Consider the following 18,893-nt stretch of genomic DNA (forward strand, 5'->3'; position numbering starts at 1 on the left):
CTAAGGTACCTGAAATGGACGATGTGTCTTTGTTATTTAGATCACATTATAGTGTTCTCAGAGACATTTGATGAAGATATAAAAAGACTGAGGGCCATTTTTAAGTATCTCCAACAAGGCGGACTGAAACTTAATCCAAGAAAGTGTCTCTTTTCTAGCAAAAGAAATCAAAATACGTAGACACCTGGCGTCAAACGAAGGTGTGCGGCCAGACCCAGAAAAGGGGAGATCCATAACAGGATTTCCTATTCCTAAAAGTATTAGAGATGTGAGAAGCTTCATCATATTATATTCTTATTACCATTGTTTTAGCAAAGACATTTTTATCAAAGCCAGGCCACTCCAGGCGTTGTTTTAAAGCTGATGCTAAATTTACCTGGGGTGGTGCTCAACAAGATTCTTTCGATGTGCTGCGAAAAGCTCTGGCGACTGACCCTGTTCTTGGTCTGTATGATGAAAGAGCACCTATAGAACTACACACAGATGGCAGCAGGTATTGGATCAGAGCTGTTCTGGTGCAAATTTCGAATGGAAAAAAGAAGTTTATAGCTTATGCTTCTAGGACACTTACAAAAGCCGAGAGAAACTACTCAACTACAGAAAGAGAATGTCTTGCTGTGATCTGGGCCATGTGCAAATTTCGACTGTATCTCTATGGAAGGCCATTCACAATTGTTACAGACCATCATTCACTTTGTTGGTTGACAGGTCTTAAGGATCCAACAGGACAACTCGCCAGATGGGCACTACGTCTTAAAGAGTATGACACTACGTCTTAAAGAGTATGACACTACGTCTTAAAGAGTATGACACTACGCCTTAAAGAGTATGACATTTCCATAGTGTACAAAAGTGGAAGAAAACACCAAGATGCTGACTCTCTGTCAAGAAACCCTGTGCAAGACCATCAAGACTTCGATGAAGATAGTGTCCGTCTCGCTGCACTCCAGGATATCTCTGCTGAGCAGGAGTATGCCAAGATATCTCAAATTAAAGATATTTCTTGCCTTAAATCGGTCAGAGGATGTGAAAGGACAATTTAAGGTAGTTAATGGATTACTTTGCAAGAAAAACTTTGATCCGTATGGAAAGAGGTGGTTACCAGATGATTCCTAAACACATGCGCTTAGATGTTCTACAGAAATTCCATGACACACCTGAGGCCGGACATTTAGGATTTATTAAGACATACATAATAGAATCCGCAAGAGATTTTTCTGGTCAGGTTTATTTAGGAGTGTCCATCAAAGGTGGGAATTTAAGGAGATGGGACCTGGATAAACTGAAAGAACCAGAGGTTGTACAGAGTTTCAGGGAGAACATAAGGGAACAATTGGCAGGAATGGGGGAAAGAAATACAGTAGAAGAAGAATGGGTAGCTTTGAGGGATGAAGTAGTGAAGGCAGCAGAGGATCAAGTAGGTAAAAAGACGAGGGCTAGTAGAAATCCTTGGGTAACAGAAGAAATATTGAATTTAATTGATGAAAGGAGAAAATATAAAAATGCAGTAAATGAAGCAGGCAAAAAGAATACAAACGTCTCAAAAATGAGATCGACAGGAAGTGCAAAATGGCTAAGCAGGGATGGCTAGAGGACAAATGTAAGGATGTAGAGGCTTATCTCACTAGGGGTAAGATAGATACTGCCTACAGGAAAATTAGAGACCTTTGGAGATAAGGGAACCACTTGTATGAACATCAAGAGCTCAGATGGAAACCCAGTTCTAAGCAAAGAAGGGAAAGCAGACAGGTGGAAGGAGTATATAGAGGGTCTATAGAAGGGCGATGCACTTGAGGACAATATTATGGAAATGGAAATGGTAGAGGATGTAGATGAAGATGAAATGGGAGATACGATACTGCGTGAAGAGTTTGACAGAGCACTGAAAGACCTGAGTCGAAACAAGGCCCCCGGAGTAGACAACATTCCATTGGAACTACTGATGGCCTTGGGAGAGCCAGTCCTGACAAAACTCTACCATCTGGTGAGCAAGATGTATGAAACAGGGGAAATACCCTCAGACTTCAAGAAGAATATAATAATTCCAATCCCAAAGAAAGCAGGTGTTGACAGATGTGAAAATTACCGAACAATCAGTTTAATAAGCCACAGCTGCAAAGTACTAACACGAATTCTTTACAGACGAATGGAAAAACTAGTAGAAGCCGACCTCGGGGAAGATCAGTTTGGATTCCGTAGAAATACTGGAACACGTGAGGCAATACTGACCTTACGAGTTATCTTAGAAGAAAGATTAAGGAAAGGCAAACCTACGTTTCTAGCATTTGTAGACTTAGAGAAAGCTTTTGACAATGTTGACTGGAATACTCTCTTTCAAATTCTAAAGGTGGCAGGGGTAAAATACAGGGAGCGGAAGGCTATTTACAATTTGTACAGAAACCAGATGGCAGTTATAAGAGTCGAGGAACATGAAAGGGAAGCAGTGGTTGGGAAGGGAGTAAGACAGGGTTGTAGCCTCTCCCCGATGTTATTCAATCTGTATATTGAGCAAGCAGTAAAGGAAACAAAAGAAAAATTTGGAGTAGGTATTAAAATCCATGGAGAAGAAATAAAAACTTTGAGGTTCGCCGATGACATTGTAATTCTGTCAGAGACAGCAAAGGACTTGGAAGAGCAGTTGAACGGAATGGATGGTGTCTTGAAGGGAGGATATAAGATGAACATCAACAAAAGCAAAACGCGGATAATGGAATGTAGTCGAATTAAGTCGGGTGATGCTGAGGGTATTAGATTAGAAAATGAGACACTTAAAGTAGTAAAGGAGTTTTGCTATTTGGGGAGCAAAGTAACTGATGATGGTCGAAGTAGAGAGGATATAAAATGTAGACTGGCAATGGCAAGAAAAGCGTTTCTGAAGAAGAGAAATTTGTTAACATTGAGTATAGATTTAAGTGTCAGGAAGTCATTTCTGAAAGTATTTGTATGGAGTGTAGCCATGTATGGAAGTGAAACATGGATGGTAAATAGTTTGGACAAGAAGAGAATAGAAGCTTTTGAAATGTGGTGCTACAGAAGAATGCTGAAGATTAGATGGGTAGATCACATAACTAATGAGGAAGTATTGAATAGAATTGGGGAGAAGAGAAGTTTGTGGCCCAACTTGACCAGAAGAAGGGATCGGTTGGTAGGACATGTTCTGAGGCATCAAGGGATCACCAATTTATAATTGGAGGGCAGCGTGGAGGGTAAAAATCATAGGGGGAGACCAAGAGATGAATACACTAAGCAGATTCAGAAGGATGTAGGTTGCAGTAGGTACTGGGAGATGAAGCAGCTTGCACAGGATAGAGTAGCATGGAGAGCTGCATCAAACCAGTCTCAGGACTGAAGACCACAACAACAACAACAACCATCACCGTGTGTCATGCTGTTGAGAGTGCCAGAGGAGAAAGGCAGTTGCTCAGAAACCACCTGGCCGACTCATACCAATTCCACCAGTCGAAACACCTTTCCAACATGTTGGGGTTGACCTCAGATGATTTCCAACGACTGCTAGTGGCAACAGATGTATTATTGTTTGCACTGATTATCCGACTTGCAATGCTAATACAAAAGCCGTGAAAATAGCCGAAGCATTCAAGGTAGCCAAATTCGTTGTAGAAGACATTGTATTAAAACACTGCACCCCACGGCCGTTAATTACTGATTGAGGGAAAGTTTTTCAGTCAAATCGTATGACAGAGATTAACTGTCTGTGCAACATTAATCATCACATGACAACTGCCTACCATCTGCAAACTAACGGGCTTACTGAACGCCTTAATAGTACCTTGGCCGACATGCTGTCAGTGTTCGTCAATGATGAGCAGAGCAACTAGGATGAGGTGCTACCTTTCGTGACATTTGCCTACAACACCGCCAAACAAGACACCACAGGATTTACGCCATTTTCCTTGTGCATGGGTGTAAGGCGACTATGATAATGGACACTTTGTTTCCATTATATCCTGATGACATGGACGACTACTACGTAGGCCAGGTGTTAACCAGAGCTGAGGTATCTTGGCAGTTAGCTAGACTCCACACACTGCAGGCTCAAAAGAAACAATTGCCTAACATATAACGCAAGCCACCACCCTGTTGCCTACCAGCCTCTCCACATGCTGCAGGCTCAAGAAAACGATTGCCAAAAATAGAATGCGAGCCACTGCCCTGTTGTCTACCAGCCTGGTGACCTTGTCTGGCTCTTCACTCCTGTTCAAATGGTTGGTCTCTCTGAGAAGCTCCTTATGCGCTGCTTTGGACCTTATAAGGTTGTAAGACAGTTGTCTGATGTTACTTATGAAGTTGAAGATTTTGATCCCGGCCAAGGCAACGCAAGATCAGAGATCCGGTCCATGTCCTTCGAATGAAACCCTATAAGGATCCTGCAACCCGTGGTAAATTCGAAGCTCCAGAGACAGGCAACAAGCGGCAAGGTGACAAAGAGCGTAGCAGCAAAAGAAGGTCTAAGAAGATCACCACCAGGGCGAAAATCAGTCATCAGGAGTCGGAGTATGCAGGACCAATGACTCATTCCTGGACTAGGACGACGTAACACTGAGATGCTGTTCTCTGTCGCAGAGTTAAATGTCTCAGAAGAAGCTGAGTAGCACTGTGGTGTAGTGGTTATGATACTATACTGTTGCATGGAGGGTTGTGAGTTTGAAACTCACCAGAACTGTACAATTTTAATTTCTATATTCGGTTCAGGTACATTCTAGAAGTATCCACAAATGTCGGGAATCGTTGTACTGGAATGTTCTGTAGCTGTATATATTCAGGCCAGAATCGCTCCACGCCCTTGTATGTGCGCGTGCTGAATAAACCTTCGTTAATTGAAGTTTGTGTTCGTCATTCATCTAATTACACCTTCTTCTACATGACATTATTAAACAGCCGTTGTGTGTTTATTGATGCTAAATTTATTCTTAAATGTTAAACTATTTCCAGTGGGGGCATGGAGAGAATGCTTTATTGACAGATGGTAGCGACATTTGAGACATACTATAGTTTTCTGTTTTGCTCTTTTCTTCATCTTCTTTTGTATGACTACGCTGCTGTGAAGATAAAATGAGAACACCAACATAAAAAGGATTTAATAACAAAGAATCAGTGCCCACCTTGCAGGTAACCTTCTTGGTCCAGCAATACAAGTTGGTAACCTGAAGCCTGTCGCGATGCTGAGTAAAAAGTTTTGTTTGTGACACAGCAAAGAACACTGGACTATGTTATTCAGGTTGGCCGGTTATAGGGACAAACAAGGGACTTGGTCTACACAACTTGTGTGTAAGGAGTGGGTCCTCAAAATCGGGAAGATAAAGATTATTGTGTAAAACCTTTATTGTGGTGGTGAGGTCTAGGAGGAACTTGTGAATTGGCAGAAATTGCTGTAAAAATTCTGGGTGTACTAGTTCAACGTGCTGCTATGTCTTCCTTTAGGACTTTCAGATGTATCCACAGTGAAAAAAGAAACAGACTGCATAAATGAGAGCTGCGAAACTGACCTACCTCTCTTATAACTGGAAGTTGAGTGGAGCGGGAACACGGCATAAGCCTATCTATTCCAAGAAAAAACCCATACTGGACTGCTCAAGCAAAGACAAAATAGAAAGAAACCCAGTAGTCAGTGAGGAATCAGATTCAGGAAACTCTGAGGCAGAGTTGGAACTTCATGATTCTTTATCAACTTATGAAGCTCAAGACACTGAGAACAATTTTTTAATATCTTTAGAGTAGGACTGTACAAGCAAAAATACTAGCTACTTAATATATTTTATTTCAAAAATTACTTGTAACCTTGGGTGGTTTTTTTTTTCCCACCACAGCCTCAAGAATTGACCTCCTTAAAGATGTAGTAAAAATTATGTTTACAGTCCAATTTATTGCCCCTAGTTTCAGCTTGGTTACCCAACCCCTAAAGAAGCAGTGTTGCAAAACACATTTTTCAATTCCAAATATGAGCGTAAGTTTTTTTCATAAGCACCACTTACCAATTAATCTTTAAAATGCATAAATGCCCAGGCATTTATCCTGGACATTTGCCCAGGCATTTTACACCACTAGATTAGATGTTTAGGAAACCACATGGTTACCAAATATTCTTGACTTTGGTCCATGAACAAGTTACCATTGGACGTTTTAGTTAGCATTCAAAACAGTACTGCATGCCTGTATTCATTTTGTTTCTCTCAAAGGAGACTAATAATATGGGTGTGTGTATAGTCAGTCAGAGTTACCAAAAACAAGGGAGATTTTTTTGGGGGGCAGGAGCAATTGTTTGAAACTTCCTAATACACTGGCACACACACTTCCATTATTTTGATATAGTGGTGAATTGTGAAACACCCCCAAGCACACTGTACCAAAATACTTTATAAGAGATAGTTTTCATTCAAGTCAGCACCGTACTGTTCAGTAATAAGGAAAGAAGCATCTAACCAAGTTGTACCAGTAAGACCACTACAAAAAATTCATCAAATTACCTTCCGTTAGGAACGTCAAATGCACTCAATGACTGTGACATTACTTTCTAAATGATGGAGAACAGCAATTAGTTGTCCTGTCCTCTCAGGCTTTATTAAAGCACCAAGTCTAGATTTCGGCTAGTAACTAGCCATTATCAGTGCACTATTTCAGAGTTCTAATACGTGCCCTAATACATCAGTCCCTTGTTGTTCAGGCTCCTGTCAAAGTTCATTCAAGAACAAACTGTGACAGAGCAGTGGATTGACGTACTAGGGCATGTATTGATGTGGGGTAGTAACAAGGATCGCACAGTAAATGCGCCAAGGAAATAAAATACTCTATTGGTAGTGATGGGGCCTGAGGATGGCAGTAGTGTGCCGCCGAAACTAGTCGTGCGATTAAAAACAGTACAGACATTTCTCAAGATACAGCTGTAGTGGTAATTTTTCTGATGCTTTCTGTTTAAGTGGTGGTGTACTTAGGTGCTGGTACACTGCACGAGACATTCTTACAGAGGTTGACAGACCAGGTCCAAGGCAGAGATAAACATACTGTAAAGTGCAGTGGCGGCTGTTGTGTAAGAGCACCTGAACACCCTAACTTTTAACACCTTGTGGATTTATTGATTATTTTTCTTTCAATGCTGTTAAACATAATGTAGATGGGGCAATCTGAAATACACAGCACTAAATCTACCATGCTGTGCTATATTGCTCCTCTAGTCTCTGTGAAACTAGGCATCAGGGTCGGGATCACACCTTCATTTATGCACTTTTTGAAGAGCTGCATTTGTACAACTGGCGTGACATAATTGTCATATGGACCAAATACATACGGATTTGATAAACAATGTGCACGGTTCACAGTGTGCGCTGCTTGCCATTACCACTCAACTAAAAGTTTACATCAATGCCACCAGGTGGTAGCACACAGCAGCAGACTTTTATCCATGTTCACTTGGCATAAATCCCGCTAGGTGGTAGCACACTCAACAGATATGCCAATTCACTCACTATATAGTAAAATTATATTGGTCATCAGTATAAGTTATAGTTATTACAGACAGAAAAACCTATTTTGTGGGATTCTGAATTATATATTATACATTAAGTATTGAATTTTATTGTACAGTAATCCATTTGAGGCGCTGAGAACCATAAAGCACATCATCGTCAATTGTGAGACTGTAGCGTTTATTTATGCTTCTGACATCTGTCGATCTTATGGTGGGTCAAATTTATCTGTGCTGTAAGGCCACATTCTACATATATCTGAACATTTACAAAAAGAAATCTCACAGGTTTCTCTAATATTCACTTAAAAATAAGGGGAGGGGGGGGGGGGTGTCGAAGACAGTGTGCTTTTGGTCCAAATGGCTCTCAGTGCCTCTTTTATATTCTAGTCAAGTGACCTTGTTGATAGGTAGTACTACTTGAATTTAATAATTTCCGCAAACAGCAGTTTGTGTTCGGAGTTGGTTGTTTACTATACAGGAATTGGCTTTCCTGTGCAGTGGCAACATGAACTGTGTTGAACCTGTGTTAAGCACTAACAGGAACAAAGTAGAGCACCATAGACCAGATTCATTGTAAGAGAAAGTGACTACAAGCGAACATTTAACAATGAAGTGTATAATAAGCGTAAGGTGTTGTGAGGGTCCAACGTAAGAATGCCCCATTTTCAGCCCAGAAGTTAATTCGCTTACTAATACATGAATTAGGGATCTTGTACATTTGTCTGAAACAATGAAAAAGCACAAAAACTCTCACTTACACAAAAATGAGAAATGGAGAGTAGAGAAAGCTTAACCATAATTTTGTTCTTGCGATAAACTGTACTTAATTGTTTAAAAAACAACAAAATTCAGCAAAAACAATTCCTCCTTTTTTTCAGACTAGTTACGCATATTATTATTATTTCTTTACTTTCTCAGACGTTATTGTTATTATTATTATTAGTTATTGACAGCAGCTGAAGTCGTATAAATATATTTACAGGGCATCACTGTTATACAGCAGATGCTATTAATTTTGCACTCTGATATTTATCTGAATTTAAAAATTTGTGGACACCCAGAATGTATACCTACGAGCCACCACTGGTAAAGTGGTTCTCTCTTTTAGTTAAGGAGTTGACGTACAGGACTAATATGAAATTATTTTAAAGAATTATTTGTAATAAGACTACTAGTCTGGTATTAACATGCTTCAGTTAGCTTCTGTCACATAGGGTATCTGGCTCATAATTTTGTAATTTCATTATACTCTAGAATTCAAACTAATAAAAATATGGACATGTATATCTCACATCTGACTCCTACAATCCCAAAGGTTTGTTTCCAGCAACAATCATAGCACTTCCCCTTCGTTGTGTGAGAAATGTCCAACCTATATTCAGTTTTCGTACACATCCATTCTGAAATATAGGCCCTGTGGTCTAGAAAAACACACCTTTTAGCAGAATAAAATCAGTGCTTGATATAGATTTGTGAAGAAATCAAAAGGGAAAACTCCCAAAGGTATGATGTCCTTTTCTAGGAGCTTATTTCATCCGACCCTTTCAGCAATTGTTGGAGCAAGCATTGCCCTACTGAAACTAGAGATGGGACCTGCATGTGTTAAAGATACAAAACAAGTTGTAGGCTCATCACATCTACTTGCATGCCATTAATGTATGCAGATAAAAATGGCCCGATGTTCAGATTATACATTTGTCCATATCTGACGTTACATGCAAATTCTCCCTCTCGTGTTTCCTAACATCATGTGGATGGTTTGAACCAAATATTAGGTTTGTTTGGTATCTATTCTTGAAATGTGAAATGTAGCCTTGTTGGATGTCACAGTAATGTTTAACATACCGTTACTTCTATCACTGTGCTCATTCATGTCCAATATGAAGTTGAAGCCCTGTATATTATCTGTTCAAAGCAGTTTGTGCAGGATCTGCCACACACAGTCCACAGAATCATTTTTGGTACTTTGACATAAATTGCATACACCATATAATGGATCTGTAGTCATTTAAAACGCTTCATAGAGTTAGAACTTAACTGGCTGGTTACAGATATTTCAGTGTTTTAATTAAAATAATTTGCTATGCAGTTTATTGAAAGATACAGCATCATTTCTGTTCAATTGTGCTGCTTTCTTTCTGTTACAGTGAAAATAACACAACTGCTTTAATGTACCTCAATGAAGACAATATTAAAATACTTGCCAGATGTTTAGATGTTCAAAAATATGGAATTGAAACTGCTGTTGCTGTTGGTAAGTATTCCTTATGTACAGAATAATATAGAGTATTAAAGTATGGCTGTATTATTTCCTGTCACATGAGAGGTAACAAATATGATCACAGTGCTCTTGGTGAATATCAATAAAAAATTATTTCTTAAATCAGAAGTAAGATAATGAAACAGAGAAGATTTTCCTGAACGTTAAAGCTCTATGATGTGCTTTCAGCATTTCCCAGCTTCGTCGGAGATGACCTTCATCAGCCAAACAAGTGTCTCTTGTAAAAATTTTCTCATATGCTTCTAACGAAAAGTAATTTGGCTTTATTAGCTCTTTATTTAGTATGAAAATCTGACTTGCACAAACAAATTAAATATATCATTAACTTAAAAGTCTGGAATATTCATTGCATCTCTAGTAACCACTAGATTTGGATGTATGTTAGTTGTAAGAATAATTGTCAACCACCTCTCTGTCAAGTATCACTCAGTGCATATATCTTTCTTTATTTTCAGCACAATGTTTGCACACAATAACAGAAAATAATCCAATTGCAATAAAGGTTCTACAAAATATGGAAACAACTTGGCACAGCTTGCTGGAACTAGAAGGAAAAGAGACAGAATTTCTCTTGTTTAGAGTGCTTATCTGTGGTAAGTCACATAACTTAAGTGGAAGATATATTGTACTAGTGAATTTAACCTATGAGTGTGATGTTGAATTACGTGTCAGTAAATCATCAGTTCACTCGGGCTCCATTAGTGTTTGTGATGTGTCTTAAATGAATCCTAGCAGTTACACACGCGCAATAATTTTTTTTGTAGGAACCATTTCCTTATCTGAAACTTAATTAGCTATTTCTTTTATTCTGCGTTGTACGAGAAATGTCTGATTAAGTTTCAGACAATTAAATTTATTGCATTTTCTCTGGCACTTGTGCATAGACGTTTCTGATACTACACAGCTGACATTTTACGTCCGCAGAATAATTATAGTTTCATCATCAGAGAAAAACTGGACTTGGTTCTGATGAGACACGACAATAGGGACAGGTGTGTGTGTGTGTGTGTGTGTGTGTGTGTGTGTGTGTGTGTGTGTGTGTGTGTGTGTGTACACGCGCTCACGCGCGCAAATGTGTGTTGATCAATGTGGGTCTGCAATGGTAGAATCTTGCTTCAGTGGCTACAGACGGCTCTGCTGCTACAGTTGGGCAAAATATCGGCCTTCATGGCACTTTCAGAGATATGCTAAAATTGCAACCCATTCCACATGAAATTTTTGCACTACATTGCATTCTCCATCAAGAGAATTTATGTGCCAAGATGTGAACATGCGGGAACTGATGAGTGAGTTGATTTGTATAACAAATTTCACCCACAATCAAGTTCTGAAACTTCACCAGTTCAAAGTCTTTTTGGAAAACCTGGAAAGTGTTATGTGCCACATTGCAATGAAATACTTGGACTGAATCAAAGTAAAGTTATGGAGATACTTTTTGAACTCTGAAGTGATATGCACATAAGAGGTAAGCCTGTTGTAGAATCGAAAAATGAACAGTGGGTAGCAGATTTGGCATTCCTCTGTGACATTATACACCAAATGAACATTTTGAATTTAGTATTGAATGGTAAAAACATGATTTCTAATTTGTGTGACTGCATTCAGGAGTTAAAGATAAAACACACTCTGTGGAATGGACAGCTAGGAAACGGGAACACTGCTCATGTCTCCAAGCTGCTGTCTTTGACAATGGGACAGATTGGAATTTTGAACAGTCACAAAATTAACTCTTTAATCTAGTCAATGAATTTGAGATTCATTTCCACGATTTTGTGTAACAACTTATTTTGTCCCAATTGATTTGATATATTTAAATGAATCACATTGCTGGTTTTGGCATAATTGGCATCCAGGATTTTGGAAAGTAAAATGAAAAGGTTAATGTCTTTCCACCTTCCCTTTCAGTTGGTGTTGACAATGTGGAAACATCTTTGTAACAAAATTATTTTCGTAGACTTTCATAAGAATTTTCCTCAACATAAATTTCTATGACTACGAGTCTGCAACTACAATTTTCTTGATGTTTGGCTTACATCTTGTGCGAGGCATTTTTTCTGCAATAAAGGGAATGAAATGTGTCTCACTGACAGTCTTGATATTAGCAGCATGCACAAAATGGTACCAGACATTGATGCTGTAGCAAAAAGCTAAATAAGTAACATTCATTGACAAGCTGTATTTTTATGGTGGACATTTTAATAAAGTAATTACAAAGTAAAAGTTCACACTAATTTAAATTTCATCATAAAGCTGCTCCTGTCATATGAAGTATTGGGTTTAGTACTTAAATGTCCCATGTTCTTCATTTCATCAGAATATTAAAAGAATTTAAGTTTCATTTCATTGTAATCTGTCATTAATACAACAGTTATAGAAAATAAATTTGCAACGAAACATATTAGTAATACATCACGAAGAGCTACATCTCCTTACAACATGACATTAGTAGCAGTAGAATTAAGACTCGTTGGCAGCACCCTCCTGGGATGGGGCAATGCCTCGTTGTAGGCACCTTCAGTGCTGGGGGGGGGGGGGGGGGGGGGGTTGTATGCTTCTATGACACTGATGGCTGTGCCGGTGGCAGCAAATCTACTGGCAGGACCACCAAAACCAAACAGGCCTCAGTAAAGAGCCTAACGAAGAGTGTGTCACAACCTAGGGTAGAGAGAGCTGTTTTTTCCTTGGAGAACTAAGGGAACTCTGCCAGCAGTGGTTGAGTACAGCCATTATGATGCCATATTTCGTAAGCTGTTGCTTGGACAGTACTGCCAGACTTCTTCGACCATTAACTCTGGGCATACTTCAGTGGCCATTGTTAGGTGCAGTGATGGAACATTGTGCGGCCCTCGGCCCTCTGCTGCTAGAAAGCTGTAAATTGTAGTGTGTAACATAAATATGTCTGTGTGTAAGAAACGGTGTGCTGTAATCCTGTTTTGAATTCGAAGAGTTTGTCCATACATGGAGCATCTTCTCCTTCAGTATGACAGTACCAGACCACATATGAGCACTGCAACATTTGCAACAATCTGAAGCCTTGGATTCATTATCATTGATCACCCTCCATACATTCCCAACTTAGCCCCATCTGGGAATTAAACAGTGAGGAAGTGGTGCAGGAAGAGATACGCCAACAAAGTCAAACATTCTGTAATGAAGATATTAACAAACTGAGTGACTGTTGAGAAATAAATATGTAGACGTGAAGAATAAATGCTCTGAATGTTAATCGGGGTTGCCACATGTTCTGAAATTGAGGAATATCAGGGAATTTGAAACATGTCAGGGAAATCCCTGCTCCCTCGTTCTTACTGATTCTCCTTTTCTACCATTCCCCTCAGCTTGCAGTCAGTGATGCCACCACTTCTTGCCACTGGCCTAGCAGTTGCCAATGAGAGGCAGGGAGGTGTGAGGAGTGGTTTGTTTGGATCTGATTCTCAGAGACTATCAACACAGTGGCTGGAGACAGCGGTCATGTGTGCACGAGTTGTATCTGAGTGATTGTGTGAAAGTGTGTGCGCTCTCATTTTCTGACAAAGGCAATGTCTGAAAATTTAGTTGTTAGAGTATGATTGTCTTTTATATGTGCCTGCCTGTAGCTCAGTGATCATCTTCACAGTGAGTTGCTTCCTATCCTCATTAGTATTGATTCTCAGAGTATTTGTGCAAGTTATCTGTTGCTAGGATTGATCACCACGGTCTCATTTCATGAACTTGGCGTCTGTGGCACGTGAATAGCTGACAACCCAAGTGGACTTCCACAACGGGTCAGAACTGCAGCCCGTTTCTGTAGGTATCTCTAATGGATCGGGCCTGTCGATCTGAAGCCCATCACCTCCCACTAATGTGTAGGCCCTGCCTGTCAGATCTAGTCACACCAATCTGCCCGCAGGCTGGATCAGTTTGTTTGTGGCATAATGCGACGGATCTTCATCATGGGCCCAGAACTGTGATGCTCCTTAACAGGCCAGTGGCCACAGGCAGTAGACTTCAGAAACTGAGACTGTCTTAAGTCTTGAGGCAAGTACATTGTACAATGCGATGTTTTATAGACATTTAATGTATTCTTGTACATTGTGGCACTTTGAAAATAGTCCATATATTAGAAAGGAAGGTCAATAAGGAGAAGAAAATTGTGGCAGTTGCTGGTGGATTGTATACTATGTACTCACATATTTCTTGAAATAAAACTCACAAGACCTGTAAAATGAAATGATCTTGTGGCATTGATGGCCGGGATACCCCATCCAGGGCTCCGGGTTGCAAGTCTTCATTCAGGTAACATCACAATAGCCGAATTGATGTCAGTGATAATGAAATGATAATGAGGACAACACAACACCCAGTCCACGGGTGGAGAAAATCTCCAACCTGGCTGGGTATCGAATCCGGTCCCGCTGCGTGGTAGGCAGACACGTTACCACTCAGCTAAGCAGGCGGACACACAATACCACTAAAGTAATGGACATAACACAGTGTGTAATAACTGACAATAAAGAACATAGTAGAACCAACATTTTATTGGTGGTCACCTACGGTGTTGGTTAACACAACTTTCCCGCCTTATACACTTCTTGCAGGAGGACTACTTTTGTCTGAGGTTATTTCTGAAATCAGTGAAGGTATTTTAAAGCTGTCTAGCGACTCCAAGGAAATGCATATTTATGTCATTAAATGTGTATTGTTTTATTGAAATAAAAAATATTAATGAAACACACATACATTTTGACTGGCTTTCTCCATCTAAATACAATTAATTACAAAAGATGTTGATGTTATTGCTTACAATTTTTGCTCATACGTTTAGAAATACAGAAGTCCTTACATATTTTGTCAACTTAAGCCTGTACTCACCCTTGAGATGTCAAAATTTGTTAGGGAAAAATGCTAAAACTTGTCTGGAAATCGGGGAATTTCACTTGGGAAAACTTGTGGAAACCCTGTTAATACAGTCTGTTTTGTATAAAAAGCCTTAAGAGTTTTTCCATAAAAAAATCAGATGTGTTACTTCATATAAGGCTTACTGAGGCATGCAAGGCTCTGCCTAAATTGACAATTGTTTCCCAAACACCTCTTTGGTTTCTCATGGAATGACTTCAACTCAAATCTACTCCTCACAGGATGAGTATATCATCACATAGTACGTACATCCACCCAACCAACAGAGCTCGGATGGTTGGTCCACCTCAGAATGACAGTAACAAGGCACTAATCTGTTGCAACACTTTGGTTGTAACCAGAAGAATAGAGGAGACATTCGAAAACATCTCCCCTTTCTACGACAGACACTCCAAAAGAAATGCACACTATTTTTGTAAAAATACAGTTTTAATTCTGCATGTGTGAAAGTTTTGCATTGTGTAGGTAAATCCTTCCCGCTTGTTTTCAAACTTAGTTCAACCTGTTCCTGTGAGTGGCGCCGTCACAGCATGACTTTAAGATGGCTGCTACCTTGACATTCGTCAGAAGCAACGTGCGGTCATAGAATTCCTGTGCTGTGAAACGAGACAGTGGGAAACATCCACAAGAGCTTGAAAAAGGTGTATGGAGATGCTACTGTCGATCGCAGTACAGTTAGTCGGTGGTCAAGTAGGTTACGTGATGAAAGCGTGCACGGCAATATTGAGGATTGTCCTCGCAGTGGCAGGCCTCATACTGCACACACTCCAGACAATGTGCAGAGAGTTAACGAAATGATGACTGCTGACAGAAGCGTCACAGTGAACGAATTGTCACGCTACGTTTTGATAGGGGAAGGAAGTGTTTGCAGAATACTGAAAGTGTTGGCGTTAAAAAAGGTTTGTGCCAGGGTTGTTCCCTGGACGTTGACAGTGGCTCACAAAGAAACAAGAAAAACTGTATGCAGCGAACTTTTTGAACAGTGCGAAAATGGTGGAGATGAATTTCTTGGAAGAATTTTGACAGGTGATGAAACATGGCTCCATCATTTTTCACCAGAGACGAAGAGGCAATCAATGGAGTGACATCATGCATATTCAACCAAGAAAAGAAAAATTCAAAACCACACCTTCTGCTGGAAAAGTTATGGCTATGGTGTTTTTTGAGTCCAAAGGACTTTTGCTTGTGGACATCATGCCAAGTGGAACCACCATAAATTCTGATGCATATGTGACGACACTGAAGAAACTTCAAGCTCAACATCGGCAAAAGCAGGATGTTTTGCTGTTGCACGATAATACACGGCCACATGTCAGTCAAAAAACCGTGGAAGCGATCACAAAACTCGGATGGACAACACGGAAACACCTGCCTTACCGTCCTGACCTGGCTCCATGTGACTATCATCTCTTTGGGAAACTGAAAGACTCTCTTCATGGAACAAGGTTTGAAGATGATGACTTCCTTGTGCATGCTGCCATACAGTGGCTCCAACAGGTTGGTCCATAATTTTACCGTGCTGGTATACAGGAGCTGGGTCCAAGATAGTGTAAGGCAGTTGAGAATCATGGAAATTATGTGGAGAAATGAAAATATTGTTCCTAAAGGATCTTTCTACACACTGTAAAACTTTCAAACATGTAGAATAAAAGATGGATTTAAAAAAAAATAGTGTGCATTTCTTTTGGAGTGACCCTCATATGTTCACAAGGATTTGGGGAAACTACTTCATAAAGGAACACATCTTGATGAAAGACCTTAGGTGACTATCCTGCTGTATAGGTGACTATCCTGCTGTGGCTGAATTGCACAATACCTTTAATGTCTGTAAAGGCATGGTTACCTGCTCTGTTTTAATCGAGATGAACCCCGAGGAATTATGTGAATAATGGAAAATCAGTTGTGTATCAAAACTAGTCATGTTCATTATTAGTGTGTGTCCGCAGTCCTTATTTGTGCAAAAATCTCCAATTTCAGTCTTCACATCACTTTTATTTGTTTTTAAATATCTGGCTTCAGGCCAGTTGCCCATCTTTAGATCAGTTAAACAAAATTAAATGACTAATGACTAAAAACTTTTGTTTACAAAGCTTCAGATTTTAAGAAGTGAATTACAAATTGAAAAGTACCATTTTTTACAGTTGCAAAATAATGTGTCAATACGGAACTGGAAATTCACTGTCAAAATTAACAATAGATTAGCCTACTAAGACTTTATATTGCATTTTTCAAGAAACCACCTACTTCGTGGAGTGTGTGTAGTGCTGGAAAATGTCCTCTCTCTGCAGAAAATTGATCAATATTTCTAAGGATAACTTATAAATAATGATGATGCAAATAATCTAAAATTGCTCAATTAAAAAGAAAAAACTTTAAAAGAACTTCAAAAACTTTTTCGCTAGAGCGTTCTGTCCCATCCCTAGTAAGACTAAAAAAATTTGTTTAATGATCTCGTAAAAATTCCTAAGCATAAATCACTTGGCTCGTAAAGCAGTTTTTCTACATTTTTTTTGGAGGGGGGGGGGGATAAATTTCCAGTTTCTCCAGTACATGAAGATAACTTTGTTCACATAAGAGGACGGTCGCTTTGTTTGTCAATAATTCACACCATTCCTCTGCTCTCCCCCTAGCTATTGACCTGCAAATGGTTGCAGCTGAGGTTCATGAATTCCAGAGAATCACAGTTTGCTCACCACATTAACCTCCTCATGATATGTTTGACTCTGAGGAAACTATAACAGGTCTTAACAGAATAACTCCTCCGCCCATTTTTTCTAATTGGAGACTTCAGTGCCCATCATGTGTAGTGGGGTTCGACCTTTTGCTTGCCCACAGAGGCATGTTTTGGATAGCATTATGATGTCTCATGAGCTCTGCGTCCTCAACACGGGCATTCCTACTCATTTCTGGGCTGCTACTGCGTCATTCTCAGCCATCGACCTCTCTTTCCGCCCTCCAGTCCTTGCAGGCTTTGTTCAGTGGTAAGTCACTGACGACCTTCATTCCAGTGACCATTTACAACTACTCATTCACCTCCCTGAATAGACGCAGAGCCAGCTGGACAATATTCGGCCAGCTGCTTGTGTTAGAGTGCCACGACAGCATCCAAGAGTGGGTGGACCACATCACACAAGTAATCCACCATGCTGCTGTCCTCTCCATTCCGAAGTTCTCTCATCATCCTAGAAGGCTACCTGTGCCTTGGTAAACTGATGAATGCTGTTCAGTTATTTGGGTCAAGCATGCAGCTCTGACGGTTTAAGAGCCACCCAATGGTGGGAAACCTCAAAGTATTTCAATTAGCAAGGGCAAATCCTTGAAGCATCATCAAGCAGAGCAAGAACAGGTCACGGCAAGTGTTCCTGGACTCTGTCAACCGTTCCACTTGTTCTTCTACAGTATGAGTAGTCTTCAGGAGGATTTCTAGTAAAGGTCAGTCAGTTACCTGTAGCAGCATTGTTGAACCAGTGGTGTTTCCAAACAGCACCTGGAGACAGTGCACACACGACGGCAGAGCATTTTGCGGTGACTACTGTCACTGTCAGCCAGGATCCAGCATTCCATCATTACCATGCCACCATGGAAATGGATAAGTTGGAATTAAGGCTAACGATTTGAAATCTTATAACTGCCCATTCTCTATGTGGGACCTGGATTTGGCATTGTCGTGGCTCATGATACTGTGCCCGGTCACGACCAAATCTGATACAGCATGCTGTGGAACTTGAAACCAGTGTCCAGGGAAATCCTCTTGTGATGTTTTAATTTGTTATGGTAGGCAGGCAACCTTCCCAACTCGTGGAGGGAGGCAATTTGATCCCTCTTCTGAAACTGGGAAGAACTGAATGTGTCCCAGTTAGTTATCGGAGCATCACCTTAATGAGTTGTATAGGAAAGATCTTGGAGCGAATGGTTAACTGTCGTGTGGTTTGGATGTTGCTTGACCAGGAAGCTACTAAGTCGCTTACAGTGTAGATTCGGGAGATTCTGAACCAATATTGACAACCTGACCTTGCTAGAGGCAGCTAATCAGCAGGCTTCGCTATGTGAACAGCGTTGTGTAGGTATGTATATTTTTTTTATATCAGTAAGGTATATGATACTACTTGGAGACCTCTTGTTCTAGGACAACTACACCGATGGGGGTTCTGTGACCACCTCCCCATCTTTATTCCACCCAATTTATCAAAGTGCTTATTCAAGTATCAAGTTGGTGACGAGCAGTCGAATAGA

General features: G+C 40.1%; 1 protein-coding gene across 2 annotated transcripts in view; it reads left to right on the top strand.

Annotated features, from left to right (window-relative positions):
- LOC126174848 (HEAT repeat-containing protein 3) overlaps positions 1 to 18,893 on the top strand; it is a 649,038-nt gene that overhangs the window by 543,284 nt on the left and 86,861 nt on the right. For both annotated transcript variants that reach the window (XM_049921236.1, XM_049921235.1), the window contains 2 exons: positions 9,631 to 9,737; positions 10,220 to 10,357. In XM_049921236.1, coding sequence (XP_049777193.1) covers positions 9,631 to 9,737; positions 10,220 to 10,357 — 245 coding nt within the window. The remainder of the gene's footprint in view (positions 1 to 9,630; positions 9,738 to 10,219; positions 10,358 to 18,893) is intronic.

The sequence above is a fragment of the Schistocerca cancellata genome, chromosome 3, assembly GCF_023864275.1.
Source record: "Schistocerca cancellata isolate TAMUIC-IGC-003103 chromosome 3, iqSchCanc2.1, whole genome shotgun sequence".
Classification (NCBI taxonomy): Eukaryota; Metazoa; Arthropoda; class Insecta; order Orthoptera; family Acrididae; genus Schistocerca; species Schistocerca cancellata.